We start from the raw sequence: 18,297 nt of genomic DNA, 5'->3' as shown, positions 1-18,297 counted from the left end.
TGAATATATCCCCATTTGGAAATCTTGTGAAACTTTGAAAGGTCATCTTATCATTCAGACTTATATCTATCTGTCTACCCATCTGTGTGTATATATATATATACATATATATAGATAGATAGATAGATAGATAGATATTAAAATCCATTAATAGTCCAGTAATAGCCATGAACTAAAGGACTGTATTGACAACTGACACCTTCATTGGATTATATGTATGTATTATTTGGAAGAGTCATTACAATCTAGCGCCCTCAATGGACTCAAATGAAGATGGAGCGCTACAGCAAAGCAGAGCTCCGTTTACATATTCTTGGCCATCAATCATTCTTTCAACAAGCAATTACGGTTCCAAGACAAGTAATTGACCTTTCTAAGCTCACAATTCTCTAGTTGATAATAATAAGCTCAGAACCTCCGTAAATTATATTTTTTCGGAAAGCCTAGATATAGGGGAACATTTTGGTTACCATAGTGTCACCATTGTGGGCATAACTATCACGTGACAGGTAATTTGCACAACCTTTCAAAAATCGGTTTTCATTATGTTTTGTTTCAATGGTTTGAGATATGTGGCTAAAATTTGTGTGAGTGCAAGCTGTCCTAAGGATCGTCGAAAAAGTGTCTCTCAGATTTTTTTTAAACCTTCTAAAACAATTTTTATGGCAAAAAATCTTCCAGGGTGAATTTATCCATGGATAGTAGAGGGGGGACTACTGTCTATGATTTAACTCAAGTTGATTTCTTTAAAATTGTGCTCCAAAAAAACTAAGCAAGATATAAAAATGTGAGACACGTTTCGGAAGAACGTTGTGACACCTTGCATTCCAGCTAGTTTGAGTCAGATATTTTTGAAGTATTGAGACAAAACATAGGGAAAACCGATTTTTGAAAGGTTATGCAAATTACCTGTCACGTGATAGTTATGTAAACAATGGTGATACTGTTGTTACCAAAATGTTCCCCTATATCATGGAGGTAGTAGGTACTATCTCCATGCCTATGTCTAGGCTTTTAGAAAATGTATAGTTTGCGAGGGTTCTAAGCTTATTAACCACCAGAGAATTGTTAGATTAAAAAGTCAATTACTTGTCTTGGAACCTTAAATGTATGCCTGAATATTATTGTGTGTTCTAATGATTGTTTATGGCCATTATTTCAACTATGCAGACCAGTGATACTCAACTCTATCGAGCACAATTAATTTTCAGTCCATTGATCTTCAAAATTCAAGCCTTCATAAAAGCTTACCAGTGAATCCTCTGTTGTTCTTTAATGTTTAATATTGTTAAAGACATAATATAGACGTTGTTAAGAGATAGAGAAAAACTACCTTTTAATACAAGGTTTACAGTATAAAAACAATGTTGATGCCTAGCGTTCCGGGAAGTCGCGTCCTGACTATGGCAAGCTCCCGTAATGTAGCGCCCTCAACAATTTCAAAGCGAAAGGAACCCTGCATTAACAGATCGACGCTCTGCCAATCGGTAGGTCTTCCCACGACGGTGACATTGGAAGTGATGGGACAATACGTCTTATTCTAAATTTTAACAAATGATCTCTTTACATCAATTTTACGAGGGCACTGTACTTATCGTCTTCAGATTCATCCAATGCTTCGCTTTTTTAGCATTTCGTTGTTGGCCAGTGCACAAGGTGGTCAAGGAACTTCAACTGTTAATGTTTGATCATAGAGCTCGAGAAAACGAGGGTCTATTGTTTGATAGTGTTTAAACGTATAGACATTTTCAAGAACCATTAAAATGGTCAATCTGTTTTAAACTCTAGGTTTGCTCGGAAAAGGCGACATATTTGCATTTTTAATTACACATGGTAAATATGGAAATATATTTGTCTGTATTTAGGCCTATGCCCATATTTATTTATAATCAAAAGAACTTGTCAAAAATATCAGTAGTATGGTATTGTCTTTAATATAATTTATAGTTAAATCGTAAATTAAAATCTTGATGAAAAAATTTAAAACCGAAGCATTATATACCTTTATTGTTAACATAATCTGTAAGGTACAGTGAAAACAGTTGGAAAGATGACACATGCAAACAGCTTTAATATAGACAGATCATTATCAATATGAAGAATTTTGTATTTATCAGAAATCATTAAGTAGAACACGCCTCGGGGACGGATATTTGTTCTCTCAAACTTTGCCAAAATGTTATTGGTCTACATTGTACTACTTGTGGGAGCTCACTTTAAAGTTTACATAAGTTTTCACCGGGTTATTTTTGTGAAATGCGAATTTTTTTGTCCCCAAAGAGGTAGCACAGAGATAGCGGCGAATTTGAATTGTATGTATCGGTAACAATTTGGTTATTTGTGTCCCCAGCACCAAATTTGCACGGTGGCTCCTTATTTTTGTTTATTTCAAAGGGAATGGTTTAAAGTTTAATTGAGAAAAGTTTGAGCGAAAATTTAAGCGTTTCAATTTCAAGGCGAGTACTACTTTAAAAACATAATCCGAAGACTTATTTATAAATGTTCTATTGATATAATATCTATACTCATACATTTTAACACAGACAAATAGAAACAGACTCGCAACGGGTATTGTTCAGGCGTGAAGCGGTTACGTAAGTCATCCATGTTCGCCTCGCCTCGGGTAGCTATTGCCTCGCTTTTCCGAAGACTGCCGCCAATGCACCCTTCGGTACTTTCCGGATTTTCGCATTTTCGCCAATTTTTAAGCGAAAGTATGTTCGGCAAAGTTTGTGTTATCGTTGTCATGTGGTGCTGAGTGGAATCGGCGTGCTGGCGAAAACGGGAAAGTTTTGAGCTTAGGGAAAGTGAGTTTTACCATTTTAAAAATTCCTCTCACATTGTTATGAATATATAATGAATGTGTTTCAACCAAATTTGAAAATCTTCTATCGATACTGTCTGGTTTTACTCAATGGCTTACGGTCAGTCATATCGTCTATTAAAAGTTGGTCATTGAAGGACATGTTTATGAAACTGCGGGCGTGTTATGTTTTGATTGACGTGAAGCAGTGTATCTGCCCTGAGAGTTCACAAAGTAAGTATGGTTGCTACGCGACTGGCAGCACGATGCCATCTCGTCGTACTTTTTGCATAATCTCGTGCAATTATCAACCACGAACAAAGGTCTCCGAAAGAATCTAACACCTGTGAAGCTCATTTTAATATGAAAAGGCCATAGTTTACCGAGACGACCATGGAACAAAAGCCATGCCGCGTTGCCAGTCTGTTTCTTCTATTTGTCTGTGATTTTAGTGACTTTGAAGGATCGAATTTAATTTGAACACACCCCAACCAGAAAGTCATTAGAATATGACATACAGTATCGCATATATAAATATTATGAATGAAAACAGTTGCCAAAATATCCTGCCTCAGAAATATAAGCTTATCGAAAGACGGCAGACAAAAATATGTCATGAAATATATAAAGAGTCAGTTCATATTTAAACCACGTAACTAAATATGAATAATAATAATGTATGTAAATGTTCATGCAAGGATACGTAACTATATAACACCAGCTTCACTTGCAGATCAGCAGATATAATAAAAACTGTGTGGACATCGTCTATGTTTGCATTCGTTTGGATATTTGCATCGATACAGTAGAATGCGTTTCGTGAACTAGTTCCTCTTACATTTTCGTCCTGGTAACAGAAGAGAGAGAAACTCGATCACCTCCTCCATCAACATCCGCATCCTGCAAATATTATAGGGCTTCCATGTTTGGCCCGACAGGCGGGAGTGCGACAGTAACATTCTGTTTCTAAATTCATCCGGCTTTATCCTCAGCTGCTTTCTTACCACTAGCGAAACCTTCTTTTACTCTTCCGATGATGAAGTCGAACAGTTTCCTCCAAGTCTCCCTGACTTCCGGAGTGAATTTGTCTCCATCCATCGTTATGTCCCAGGTGTAAATCATGCAGTCTGTGTACAGGTTGAAATAATCCTGTGACACTCCGTCAAAGTCACAGTGCCTCACTCCAAGGTTGTACAGAAGGACGGATATGTCCCCGTCAAGGTTGTCCAAGTTCTCGATGACGGCGCCGACTGACTGCATGAAACGCCGCCCGTGCATCTTGAACGATTCGGTTTGCGATAACATGCTGTCCGGAACGTAGCGGAATGGAAACAGGTCTTTCACGGCAGGGGCTACACTGAAAATTCGCAGGAAGATTTTGCCGCCGTTGGTCGTCATGTCGGACGCCATGACTGGCCAAGTGCCGCGCAGTATGCTCACCTCCATAGGTGTAAACTCCACCGCTTTTGACATCTTCGGGATGGGCGCATTTGCATTTGAGTTCCTTTGAGATACAGCGTGGGTGGAATCGGAGCATCCCATCTTGCAAATTAAATGAAATTTCCAACGTCTGTATGCTTTCGCGATATCCGCCACCGATCGTCTCAATTTGAAAAACGAGTTGCCACTTTTGAGAGCACGGTTAGGTCCACAAGTCGACGGAGAAAAATAACAGTCACAATTCCTCTGAAGATAATCCTGTTAAAAAAAGCCAATTATTAAAGAAACGGCAGTGTCAACCCTCGTAAGAGCCGCAGTCTGACTCAAATGTCGTCTTTCGAAATGCTTATAAGCAAGCTCACACCGTGTCGAAAATGGAAATGTTTTTTTTTTTTCGACTCCGCACCTAATGGCAATCCTTTCTTTGGGTTTGGTAAACTACATACATGTAAATACGTCTGTGTCTATAAAGTTACAGGCAGACATCCTCCCACTACGGGTAATTCAGTTGACGGCGTCGTGGCGGCCACTCATCACCAAGACGACCTGAAAGAGAGAAATACAGTAATGGGTGTTGAGGGTAATCAGCTTGCGGACAGTCGCTGCGATCCAATGACGAACACACAGCCTACAGCTGCTATATCAATAGCAAAACGTCATGTGACCAAACTCATCCAGGGTAAAACTAGTAGTAGGCCTAGGACTGCACATCCAATTTGAGAACAGGACAGTCACCGACACTCGGGCATATTGCATGTATTACTCAATCATACCGCACACGATAACATTTGATGACACTTTCAACCTGTCAGGTGTGTTGTTATACTAAGTTTCAGAGTGAAAATGCCAATTACCGGCAGATGTGCGTATTCATCTTGTCGTTCGTTAGATAGTCGATCAATATGAATGCTTGACAAAAAGACCGCCTGGTACCTAATAGGAATATAGCATTTCTTTATATCTTTGAAACGCCAAAGGTGATCCTGTCTACATAAATATTCAGTTCGTTTTTCAATTTAAGAAACGTATTTAATATGTTTTTAAGTTTATACTAAGTTTGACGAGGTATTGGCTTATTAAAACTGACATGCTGTGTCTTGTTTGTTGCATGCGACGGTAATTTTTATTCATATTTGCACGCATGCGCGAAATTTTGGTCCGCACTCGAATTAATCTTACAAAATCTTTTTGCACGTGGATTTCGTCGTGGATATACAGAAATTAGAGCTAACGATAGTCGACTCTAATTTCAGCGGTTAGCCCCAATTTCTAATTTTAACTTTCGTATGTCATATCATGCCACGTTTTAAAGGGAGGCAGTAGTCGAACTCTGCCCAAAGGTTGCCAGGGACCCCTACGACCGATGTAAATACTGTATCTAGGGTACGTTGGCGATTGATGAAAGTTGAAACATGTTTGTTAACAATGAATATCGTAAAATTTAAATTTTGCAGCTATGTTGACTTGATGCATCTAGATATCATGCATGAAATACATTGTTTGTAAACAAGAAAGTCGCACACGCTCAGTTCGACGACTGCCTCCCTTTACATAATAACGAGCGAGAAATACCGTTAAATTTAAGTTGGGGGGTTTTTGTTTTGTTTTGTTTTGTTTTTGTTGGGGGGTCTTTTTTTTATTTTTTACATAACAAGTAACTGCAAAAATAACACCTCCATGATTAATGCATCCAACGAACTTTAACTGTGGTACTTCGTATTAAGATCAGCCACGGGACGGTTTCCTGAGATTGCCAGGAATTCAAACGACATACAAATAAAGACACCTTTTATCAGTTGCTGTGGTGGCCTTTATTAAACCACCATTGATATTTCTACAAATGTAATAAAATTATGATTGGACAATTTACGACTTAAATGGCTAAATGACATAGTTAATAAACGACAAGCTCTAGTCGGAGGTTGTTGTAACCTCTAAATGTTTGCCTAACAAGCCCTTTATACACTGGCAAAGCTTTTAAAAGCATTTACTCCAGGGTAACTACGACAGATCTCGTGGTGGTAACGTGTTCTGCTGGCGTGATGAACCGGAATTTTTAACTGACAGCAAGATACCGCTGCCAAAGATAAACTTACGTCAGTAACGCAATCTAATTACGGTCAATATGTAAAATCTGTGGCGGTAACGTGTCTGTATGCACGAAATAGGCGACCCTGTGTCATGAACAATATTACTGTTACGTTTTTGAATGTATTCAAAGTTGCCCGGAACTGTTTCATACCTTCCTTGCATGTCATCAACTTGACAGAAACACCCATGATAATTGCGATGATAAAATTATCAAAGAGGTACAGGAACATTTTACTCTCTGTAAACAGACATTCAATAGCGGCAAACTGACATTTTTTAATTTTATAACAGCAGCAATGAGGAAGTTTTCTTTGTATATTTTTAGAGTCAGCATAGTCTGAGAAGAAATCGACTGCCAAATCACGTTTCCAAGGGACGATTGATTGACGGAATCTTGAACCGTCTTGTATCCTTGGCAACCGATCCACTGAAGAGACCGGTGTGCAGACAGGCATAGCATCATCAACGGCTCGTGTGTCAAACGCACAGTCGCTCGTGAAACCATACATGACGGCCGCTGTGTGGTATGCATTAGAAAATTACCACTCTCAGCAGCCGTCGTGTAGCGGTTCACGAGCGACTGTGGTTAAATGTATGGTTAAATACTTAGGTTTACACTTAATGCCAATGCTAAGGTCATTAACTCCAATTATTAAAAACATTAACGGCTGCTTTTGGCGTCGTGATGATCGGTAGATATAAGAACTTATACTACATGGCGTATAGCCTACAGCGAATATTATGAAGTCATCTTTCTACGGCTACATTATTGACAAATCCATTCTTACTCATGGAAAACACTCTCATAACACACAGTCTGGGATTCTTAGAAAAATACAGTCCTAAAGTCCATAATGTGTATTTTGGCTTTGATAAAATTTTAACTAGATTATAAGCCTGGTGTCTGGTGTCCAAGTGTCATACACAAAGGATGCCACAACAAAACATGGTTGAACGAAATTATCATTCTCGGCATGTTATTAATCACAACGCACAAGCAATGTCGATAAAACCAATTGTATAAAGATGTACCGTGCCAATTTGTCATTTTGGGGGCATTTCGCAATTTCAGATATGACTATATAGAAGAGGCCTAACTTAAAAGGCTATCATGTTGGAACTTTTATTCAATTGTCTTTGAACCAGGAAAGCTGACGGGTTTTTTTTTCATGTATCGGGCATTCAGTAAATTGGGAATTAATGCCACGTTCCGGGACATATCCACGTATTTGCTGCTGTTTGACCTATGCTCTATTGAACAGCAATTCCAAGCTAAACCATCCAACAACAGATGGGAGATTGAAGAAACAGTACGCGCGAAATGGGATTAAGCACCGTCGACAGGGGACCCGTGTCTGTTATCAACACGCTGAAAACATTAAGCTTTTGATTTGTGAGTCAATAAATCTTTGAGTCTCTCACAAACAGGCAGCGTGTGTATAGAAAGAATTCTCCAAATTCAGTTGAATTATGAGGTTGAGAGATGGATGTTTTTGACGTTTATATATGCCTAATGCATTCCCGGAACAGAGTATTATCACGACATGGGCAGAATTTCTCGCCTTCCACAATCTACCTTCAGTTTTCAACATGAAAACGACATCACGAAATTAATTTCCTCCGGTCTTGATGGTTGTCATGGTAAAGACGTTATTTGTCACAAGCATTTGTACAGAAAAACAAAAAAGCAGTGCCCGATAGATTCAACAAGTGCGGTGCTTGGCAGCCACAGGGCGCCACGACAACAGTGCGTGCCTGGGTAATATATATCATTTCAGGTAGATCAAAATTCATTAGCTCGGTAAAGGTTTGCTTTATTCATTATTGCATTCTATTAATGTCAACATATGTAACATTTGACACGTATCATATATGACCTGGGAATATTCATTAACGACGGGACATCTATATGGCGAGGAAATGAAAATGCAGTCGCGTAGATTATTCTCGTTACACGTTTTCTTCCTATAAGAATTTATTTTTGCAATACGCAAGCACTTACTTCACACACTAAAGAAGTGCGGAGGCTTACAGACTGCTCTGTCTCCGTGTTGCCCGCCTTCTACACCTTCATGACACCCGAAATAATTACATCGCTTGATATCAAATGTCTATACGGAACATGCTTTCAGGTATTCAGTTTTTGATGGGTACCATTCCATTGATGAGACTAAATAAATGCTTCTACTGGTCATTTCAAACTAATCCATCTTCGGCTTTGAGAAGAAATTGAAAGCCGTGTCGCGCGTTTGCAATTGTAATGAACAGAAGATAGCTGAAATCGAAGATATTCCCCGGGGTACACTGACGGTGCGTTTTAGTCGATATGTGACCATGTTATTTTACGCAGTGCTATTCTACTCGCCATGTCGTTAATGGGTTTTATCACCAGTGCAAATTCCACTATAACTAGTCAAGCGTGAACTGCTGTTCAGATCCGACAGTTATAACAATCTCGAACGCACCTCGGCTCCGCAGGGCTTAGCTACGTCGTTATGGTACAGTCTCCCCAAAGACGTGTGCACATATGCCTGAGAAGAGCGGAATTTTGTGGAAAACGGGTGATCGTGGTCTCTCCGACCAAGTAAGGGAGGGTCCCTGCCAGAAGAAACGACACTTTGCTTGCGGAGATGTCTCTCATCGGTTTCTTTCAAGTGCTTCGTTTACGTACTTGTGCCACGTTCTAAGCAGCATATCACAACTCCCTTTTTTGTTGTGGATATATGATGTCTTTGGTTTATGTAGTGCGCCATGTGATGTGGTCTGTCAAATCCAATATTTGTTATGCCATGAAATCCACCATGTGCATGGTCAACACCAAGAAACAGACCTGACATGAATCTGTATGAAGAAACAGTTTCATTGAAATTTGCGGAAAAATGAATTCTTGGCGAATCGAAAAACATATCCATGAACAAACCTTACAATCGCCAGTTTTTTTGTTTGTTTGTTTTGCTTTGTTTTTGCCTTGTAAGTTGACTGTTCAAGAAAAAGGAATAGCGTAGTTTAGCTTTCAACCTGTCTTAGACATCTGAGTCAGGCTGATCTCGTTGAAAGGTGAGATGTGATAGAAATTTAAAGTCAGGATCATTTTATATGGTCATTCCCATTAGAGAAAGCGTGGTACGATTTGTTGATAGGACCTGTTAATTTACTGTAACTTTAACTCCTACGGGATTCGAAGCGGCAATGCCAAGAATAAGTTTACAACAGGTGAAGTAAATGAGGCTGTCCCTATACAGTATACTGCGGCACCGGTGTTCAGCCATGAGCAAACTTCCTTTTTGATCAGTTGAATGCAGTAGGCAAGAAGTAGAGGGTAAAATTGGGTTTCGAAAAAGGAAGTTCACATCTTGGTGCTTAAGGCAGTATGCTTCTCGAAATTGGAAGACCTAAACTGTTGTTTAAAGCTTCCTCAAGAAAACTTTCGACCATTCTTTTACCAAATCAAGAATAAAAGTCAGAGGTAACCGTGCAAATTTCGGTTGTATGGAAACGTAAGTTTACCGATATTTGAATTTAAAAATGGCCGCCATTCCTGTGTTAACTCTATGGGGAAACTTAAATTTTTGACTTTCACAAAAAATTAGACGCTGAAACTTTATTTACTTCAGTGGCTTCAAATTGAGCCCACGCAAGCAGCGGATCAGAAAAGTATTGGAAAAATTTCAGAGTCCAAATATCTTTATTTACAGTAAATACAGAAAATGTTTCATTCCCTCAAAAGCAAAGTAAGGCACTATTGTTATGCTGTGGTGGATCATTGATTTTAGGGTTTATATTTTTTATTTGTTCATTTAGATTCCATTGTCCTATAGCTTGCACACTGTGCTGCAATCCTTCACTATTACATTTTGACGGGACATATTTTGCGTGGATGTGTAAAACAACCGCACTAATCTGAGTGCAATGTTCGGACAGATATCCCGGTACAATAGGTAAACCCGTCCGCCTAAAAAGTCCCTCGCGGACACTTACGACATACAGTATTGTAATGATGACACAGGTACCCCATGAAGTTTACTAGGGCACCCAGGTACCACATACTGCAGCTGTAGCCGCTATATGTAATATAAGATAGCCACACTGTCATCATGCAACCCTGTCTGTCGTCAATGTGAAGTATTGAGCAGCTGATGCTAAGGAAGGAGTCACAGATTACAAACTGATTTTCAATGAGAAAGCTAGAGGAGGAGAATTCATAGGTTGAGCCCTCGAATTGAACTCTGGCGGTATCAACTAGAAAACATTCTTAAGCAGATACTAATAGTCATTTTTGTCAGTACTGAAACATGTTTGTTATTTAAAGCTCCATCAACTGTAATTTTGATGTGTTTTCCATCCTTTCTCTTAAAAAATACAGTTTCTTTTTCTAGCCCGTGTCGTAATACATAGTAACGTGTTAACATAATCTGTATGCGTATCACTGACAACTGACTTCTAGTACAGACTAGAATTCGTTTGTCAACAATAATATTACATATATTACACAATGCGTTGAGCCTGCAAGACCCATACTTTGCTATCTAAGCATACTTTTTGGGGAGAAGAAGATTTTTTATGTTTTCAAATGAACGTTTAATACTAAAATCAATCTCCTATACAGAGAAGGACATATGATGAAAATGTTGTCAAAAGTTGCAGTCGTTGTCCATTGAAGCTGAGTGACAATTAGGTTCGCCAACTCGATCGTTGGATGCAGATACTGTAATCTGTACTATAGAAATAACGGGCGACGCGCTGACCATTAACGTTTATTTGTGGGCAAGGGCGAGAGGAAGCCAAAAATTAACGGGCGAGGCTTGCCTCGCCCGTTAATTTGGCTTTCCTCGAGCCCGCGCCCACAAATAAAAGTTAACGGTCAGAGCGGAGTCTGTTATTTCCATTCTATTATCAGCGAACCTAAGAAAACCGTCAAAATTTCTGAAAATTTCAGTAGCGAACGACAACTGGGCCCCAGAAACTGAGCATTACGCGACGCACTGTCACGCGCGCTGTAAAAATTGGCAAATCCGGAGATGTTTTCAGAAAAAAGTATCTCAACTTGGCCTACAAGTGCTCCATTTTATTTTGTGATTGATTGTGATTTACGTTTGAGCGGTAAAGTTACGATACTTTGAGTTGTCAATCTTATTATTCATATTCACGGGCATAGTAAACAAACCATTACTGTGTATTTGTGGTCAGTCACGTGGTTCAGCTCGACCAATCAAAATGCGACTGGCAGGACATGGTAATATAATGTACTGCGGGTCGGCACGGGATTTAGGTTCCATTGCCATGGGCGATTTTCAAAGTTCTGTGTTTTAACCTTCTGCTTCGATTCTCCACGGTGCGTGGATTCTCGGACACGTTTGCGAATTAAGGATTGCAACGGATGAGCATAGGGGTCATTTAAAGGGATACAGTCGTCGGAACTGTGCTCAAAGGTCGTATGGGACCCATACGACCAATGTAAACACTGTATCCAAGGTACGTGGGTGATTGATAAAAGTTAAAACATGTCTGTCATAATCTACATCGCTATGATGATGAGATGCATCTAGATATCGCGCACGAAATACATTGTTTGTAAACAAGAAACTCGCACCGGCGCAGTTCCGACGACGGTTTCCCTTTAAGATACGCCAAATCGCACACTACACGGTTTAGACCGTGATATGAAAGATACCGAGATCAAATCCTACGAACCCGCAAATTTTCTTGCTCTATGTAGAATATCACTATGTAGGACACCTTGACCTTGGACCATAAACATGTATTAATCATGGAGACATTAGTACCGGGCAACCTTGACCGTGAACCATAAACATTAATTGATCATGAAGACAGTACCCATAATAGTATTCATGAATCGAAACAAAGTATGTGTGCGACATTGAATAGGCCCGAGTAAAAGTCATATGTAAACTGAATCTGCTCAATGACGCACTAGACATACGTTCAGTGACCCTAAAACGCACAAGCTCAGTGAAAAATAGATGCCGCATTGACGCACAACGGTTAACAATAGCTGTTTTCAAAACAGCGACTGGCTTGACGGAAACATTAAACGTCATACTGTATTTGTAAAAAATTAGCAAGAAACTTGAAAAATTCTGTGTAAGAATTTATAATTACCCTCAAGCAGACACCTCACACTCTCTAAAGGCTGGTATCGACGACGGCTGAACACAAATTCCAAAGCTTTGAAGTCTCTTTCCCTTAATACTATACTTTTATCACGTTGAAAGCGTTCGTCGGCAGCCACTTCTAGAGAACCACTTTGACTAATTCCTTAAATTTCATTATAACGTGAAATGCCGCCACTCCTGTCGGTCGAATCTATTATAAATTCTGCCACGCGTCTAGTTCTAGTACAGTGATAGGCAGCACCACATGGTACGTATAAATCAACTCGTAAATGAGAAATTGAGCCTGTCAATGGAAAAGTTACCCGTTTACATATAATGTCCCGACAGTATAGCTAAAACATTCTTTCAATAATTTTGTGATGTGCCGTAACGGGATGCAATTGCTGCGAGGCATATTGAATTTTGTTCGCCTGAACTTTCCATTCACTGTTCATCAAAATACGGCCTAAAGGGTGCGTGTCAACGATGAAGAAACATGCCTTCAGATATGTGTAGACTATTGACTTAAACGTTTAAGCTGACTCCGGAGAGAGCTGCCATTGTAAACGCATTATAAGTATACTCGCAAAATGTAAAAAGTAAATCGTTCATTTCTCAGGTTTATTCCTTAAAGTAGTATGCGCCTCGAAAGGAAAGAGTTAAACTTTTGCTGAAAACTTTCCTCTATGAAACTTTTTAACCATTCTCTTCCCAAATTATGATTAAAAATCGGGGGTCAATGTGCAAATAATATACCGATAATAGAAATTAAAAATGGCCGCCACCTCTGTCAACAAACTATGGCTAAAATAAACTTACATGGTGAAATTTTTCTTAACCTCTGAAATGAGCCCCGACAAGTTGTATGTAAGAATAGAACTGTAATTACTAGTAATAAAAATTTGAGAGTCCGGATATGTCCCCGAGGCGCATTCTACCTTAATGATTAACTATAATCGTTGCTCAGTGACAATATCTTCATCATACTTAGTTTGATGTTCAGGGATTCTTGCATTCGAAGGCAGAATGCAATGCCCGCCATGACATAACCGTCATATAGCAATAATGCATGTAGGTCACGCATTTTGTTCGATTTTTGCATTTGTTGTAACGCGTGTACAGTGGGTGGTACAACTGTAGGAAGAATGGTGAGCTGGGAGGAACGATGAGTTTTGATCGTACAGTGTAGACCTTACAATAACTACGTTCTTTTTTCCTGTTCTCGTTGAAAGTTTAAAAAATCTGTGCTATTTTGCTGCTCAGTAACCACAACGTTGTGTGTCATACATCGCCCAACAGTTGCACATGATATATAACACTTTAGTTACATATTGATTACACTGATTGATAACCATGATGGTGGTGACACATAATCATTTTGGTCGCTCAAGTATAATTGATTAGGCTATTTCGAGAACCCGTGTACCCTCAAGAGTTAATGAGAGTTATCAATATTCAAATCCCACACAGAAAGAAACGCATCAGAAACCGCCATTATCCTATAGATGATAGCCACTGCTTGTTTTAGAAGATTTTTGTCTTTGAGTACGTGTAATTTGACGTTCGTTTTGAACTACACGTACTGAAAAGAGAGGCAATTTAACAACAGATTGATGATACGTCTTTTAGTTACGTGTGGGAAAAGTATTTTTACATGTAAAGTTCAGCAGCAGAATTCAGTAGCGTGAAACCTGAAGGCGAGGTCACTTTGACCCTTCATAACTACGATTTTCAGCATATCTTTCATGGAAAAATCGACACTTAGTTGCTTACAAAATCATGCAAAAACAAAATTTTCCATGAAAAGTGTTATTTTTGTTAGAAAAGCTTGACGAATGATTCTCTCGGGCGTTTCGTTCAAAGGGTTGTCAATGACGGCATTCCGACTGCTTTCTGCATGACATATTGTACTCAAACTACACGGTGGATTTCTCACTGAATGCGGGAAATATGCAACAAGTATAGCCAATTAGATACATTTGTAGCTTACCGTACCACATCGCATAAAATCGAGAGTGCAGACAGTGTGGGTAGCAAGATAAGCCACCTTGGTGATCAACCAGACCATAGTGATCAAGCAGGATTACTAGCGCTATACGAAGGCGATCAAACGTATGATGTGGTGCTAACCTTACAAGCGTGTGCTGTATATTCAATTCACATCCCTTCGAGTGTAATCGACGCGATGCTGCTGTTTCATTTGATGATCTTTACCTTTGCCGTGCTTGTTTCACGTTCTGTGCACAGAAATGACATGACGAGCCCGAGTCACAAAGAAAGGATGTTATCAAACAGACTGATGAAAATGTTGAGCTATCCCAGTCCGATGAAGTAAAAGTTGAGTTATGAAAGAGAATTTCGTCCTCCTGCACTGATTTGAAAGATAATTTTACCCTATTGCACTGATTTTCAACTTATATAATAACGATGGTCATCCAAGTATTCCTTTTGAAGCTTTCTTGGCGAAATTTTCATGACCTGTGTCATAAAAATAGATATTTCCGACATTTATATCCTACAGAAGCATCCAGTGAGACAAACAGCAAGAACAACCGTCTTGTAATTTCCGGAGAAAACGGCTTCACGATGTGAAACACCGAGAGGAGAAGAGGGGATGGAATAGAATGTATGGTTTTGAAACATCAATTCTGACAATCGTTGACAGATGTCGAGTATAAACCAGCCAGTACGGCGACGTCTTATGGGATCCATGCTACTATTCATTACTACTGTCATCGATTCGTATATCTCTTACTGGTTTTGTGGAAAACAAACGCATTAATCTTGTTTTCAACAGAATGTGTCGTGCGAGAGTCGAACGGTAAATAGCCGCGGGGGGAAGAGTTTCTTACAGTTCAGGTTTTAAATGACCCCCTTTTACTAAAACGGGCAGTCAAACGATGCGATGCAGTGAGATTTTGTCAAAATACCGTCGTCCTTTGCAAAAAGAGATCATATATGCTAGCCATAGGGAATTGCACATAATGCACACATCGACGACAGCATTGCCGTTCGTTAGGTAAAAGTCGGCGGTTTTTAGCATTAAAATCATAACAATATCAAGCTAAGCTGTACGAATGAAACTGATGGCTTAGTAACTATTCTATTATGCACGGTGGTTCAAAATTAGTGACGATGGAGTATCATTGAATCGGACCTGTTCCCGTCAGTTCCACTTCACCGTGCTATCGAAAAACAATCGTGAGAAATTTTCGCAGACCACACAGTAACAATACTGGGGCGTTCGAAACGGGCACTAAATAAAATGCATTTTCGTGTGAAATATTCTTAAATTCTCAAGTTTAAAATTCCAAAAGGCAAAATTTATTTTTCCACCCCATTATATCGTTCTACCTACCTGGATAGTCATCAGATACCTCTCCTCCGCTGTCTCGGACGCAACAAAATGTTTGTTTGCCGGTACGGCACTCGAAGAGCCTCGTTTCGATGGCTACGTAGGCGTGACGAAAACGCCGTCAGCAAATCTTTGAATGCTAGACTTATACGGGCAGTCGCCAGGATGTGGGTATGAACAATTGTACAGTTCGCGTTGAATTGGGGAACGTGATGCTTGGATGGTTCTCATAATTAACTGACTGGTTTGTTGGCGAATGTGAATACCTCAAACGCATTTCTGCGTACCGTTTATTTCAATCTTCATTAGTACAGTCATCGGGGTGTAGTTTGACAAAGTCTCTATACTGTCCCGCAAGCCTTTCTTCAACACTGAAAGTATATTTTGTTTGTCTTCCTTGGAAAACAGAACAATATATCTTCCTATTCATATCAAGATCGTCTGTATCAGTCCACAACCAAAACCAATTTAATTGGTTTCGTTACAAATTTGTATAACGAGGTAGCCAGAATAGATTATAATACATTTCAATTACGCAAACAAAAATTACATCATGATAGAGCCAGAGTTATACTTATTACGCGTCACAATAATGACTACCTCTTTCGGCATCTTGACCGTAATTATTATTCGTCCCGCAGTATTCTGACGATATTCTATTTGATTTTACAAGTTTTGGATCGAGCAGAGGGATGTTTTTTCACACTTTTCGACACACGGGTCGCTCTCGTCACTGAGGCAGACATAGAAGAGCGGATAAGACGGATGATAATGATTTTATTCGATCTTCATTTGATGTTGTAATTTAATGTAAGGTTTCCAAGAATTGCGTGAACGCATTTTCTCTTTGCCGTAATAGAACCTTTCGCGACGAATATCGCCTGCTAAAGAGAAGTACACGCACGGCTACGGAGACAAGTGCACGGCCCGGAACAGCCTATTTTAGAGTTTGTTAAGAGCTGGCCATAAATTGTGTATGGTAGATCGCTCATATGCATACATGTCGCATGTACTAGTTATCAATTAACTTTTACAAATGTGAGAAAACGGAATAGAAAGGCATACACCCAAAAAAGCTTTTTAAAATGTATTTAGATTGTCACTTGATGAAAACCTTAAACTAGAAAGTCATTACAAGTTCGTTTCTGTGAAAACAACGCAAGATAGATTTATTCAAATTCCCAGATCATCCGCTTAATATTTGGAAAACATTGACTGTTGAGACGTAATAGGAATAGGATTTTATCAGAGGCGAGGATGCCATCTGTTTCAAAGACTTTAACACTTTAGTATCGTAATGTAAGGCAAACCAAAATGGAATTTCTGTATGTCACTGTTTTGTTCCATCTTAACCAAAAGTGATTGCCTAGGGGAGCTGCATTGACGGCAAGATGTTTGCTTGGCTGGAAAGCGGAACTCGGTTTTCACCAAGGACGACAAACAGCCTTGCGGTGCGAACATCACAATGTCTGAAAGATGATAGGTTGAATCTGAGGTGAACTCGGCAGCGATCGAACGTGCGTCGTCCTCGCGCTATTTCCGCAGCCCTGTCTAATTTAATTGCAATGACAGTAAATCCAGAGTAGGTTTTCTTAGAAAAATACATTTTTCCTTTCGTTAACCTTCCCCGCTCTGGCTTCATCATTCCTTTCTCGGAATCTACCTCCCAGCAATTGTCTCATGTAAAGCACGCTGTCACAGTATGAGAGTTGTCTCACATATTTGAGGGATCTATTTGTGGAATAAATAAGATACCTGTGACACAGAGTTTGTTTGTAGATTAGCGGAAATTAAGCTGAAGTCTCAATCCGTGGTTACTTGGAAACCGTTCCGGCGGTACAGGGATCTTTAGCCGGAAATGACGTCAATTAGGATTTTCCGGATTAAACCATATAGCGAGTTATATATATTTTTTCTTTGAATGAAAGATAAAGTTTTGCATAAAATGACAGCCAGATAATCTGCATTGCATATTAAGTTCCGAATTTTAGAGGCCGAGCAATTCGAAGTATCACATGTCTCCCCTTTCGATTTTGGAGCCTTGCCATTCAAAGTGTCTTCCTTCTTTCAAATTCTATTCCAATCGAAATAATTTTTTTACAATTTGTCATATTCTATCTGATCTGCTATCCTCAACCGTAATAAAGCTGTGTGGTATTTGTAAATTGCTAGATATATTTTTCTGAGATAATAGCAACAAATGCCCTTTAACAACGACTCTTTTTGAATAAGCCGTCTAGCGATGGTATTCATGCCTGACTGAATGGGCTGATTTTGATAGAGTGCAATATTTCTGACTGTTATGATAAGGAACAAATAACAAACGTCTAGATATTTATTTACCGTTGCTATCGAAACGGTCTTTAATGATGGTTTGCCCAAAGTACGGTTTATGCATCAGAGTTACATTTTTCGAATATTGAAACGCTACGCGACTTTAATTTTTGTTCGCAGTTCGTGCTGCCTCAATGGTTATCATGTAGAAATTTGCGAAA

The 18,297-nt window shown here is 39.3% G+C and overlaps 1 protein-coding gene across 4 annotated transcripts in view; it reads right to left on the bottom strand.

Annotated features, from left to right (window-relative positions):
• Positions 1-1,911: 1,911 nt before the first annotated feature.
• Positions 1,912-18,297, bottom strand: part of LOC139145273 (hemoglobin subunit epsilon-like) — a 38,224-nt gene continuing 21,838 nt past the window's right edge. Inside the window, exons 1-2 of one of the 4 annotated variants that reach the window (XM_070716316.1) lie at positions 15,806-15,956; positions 1,912-4,789 (exon numbers count right to left, since the gene is read on the bottom strand). In XM_070716316.1, the coding sequence (XP_070572417.1) occupies positions 3,776-4,345 (570 nt within the window). In that variant the 5' untranslated portion in view covers positions 4,346-4,789; positions 15,806-15,956 and the 3' untranslated portion in view covers positions 1,912-3,775. Of the gene's footprint in view, positions 4,790-12,454; positions 12,641-14,577; positions 14,689-15,805; positions 15,957-18,297 lie in introns of those variants that run through there. The other 3 variants (XM_070716319.1, XM_070716318.1, XM_070716317.1) reach the window with 3 other exon arrangements.

Source organism: Ptychodera flava, chromosome 12, assembly GCF_041260155.1.
Source record: "Ptychodera flava strain L36383 chromosome 12, AS_Pfla_20210202, whole genome shotgun sequence".
NCBI classification, from domain to species: Eukaryota; Metazoa; Hemichordata; class Enteropneusta; family Ptychoderidae; genus Ptychodera; species Ptychodera flava.
Note: the sequence above shows the minus strand (reverse complement) of the source record. Positions and strands in the feature narration are given on the sequence as shown.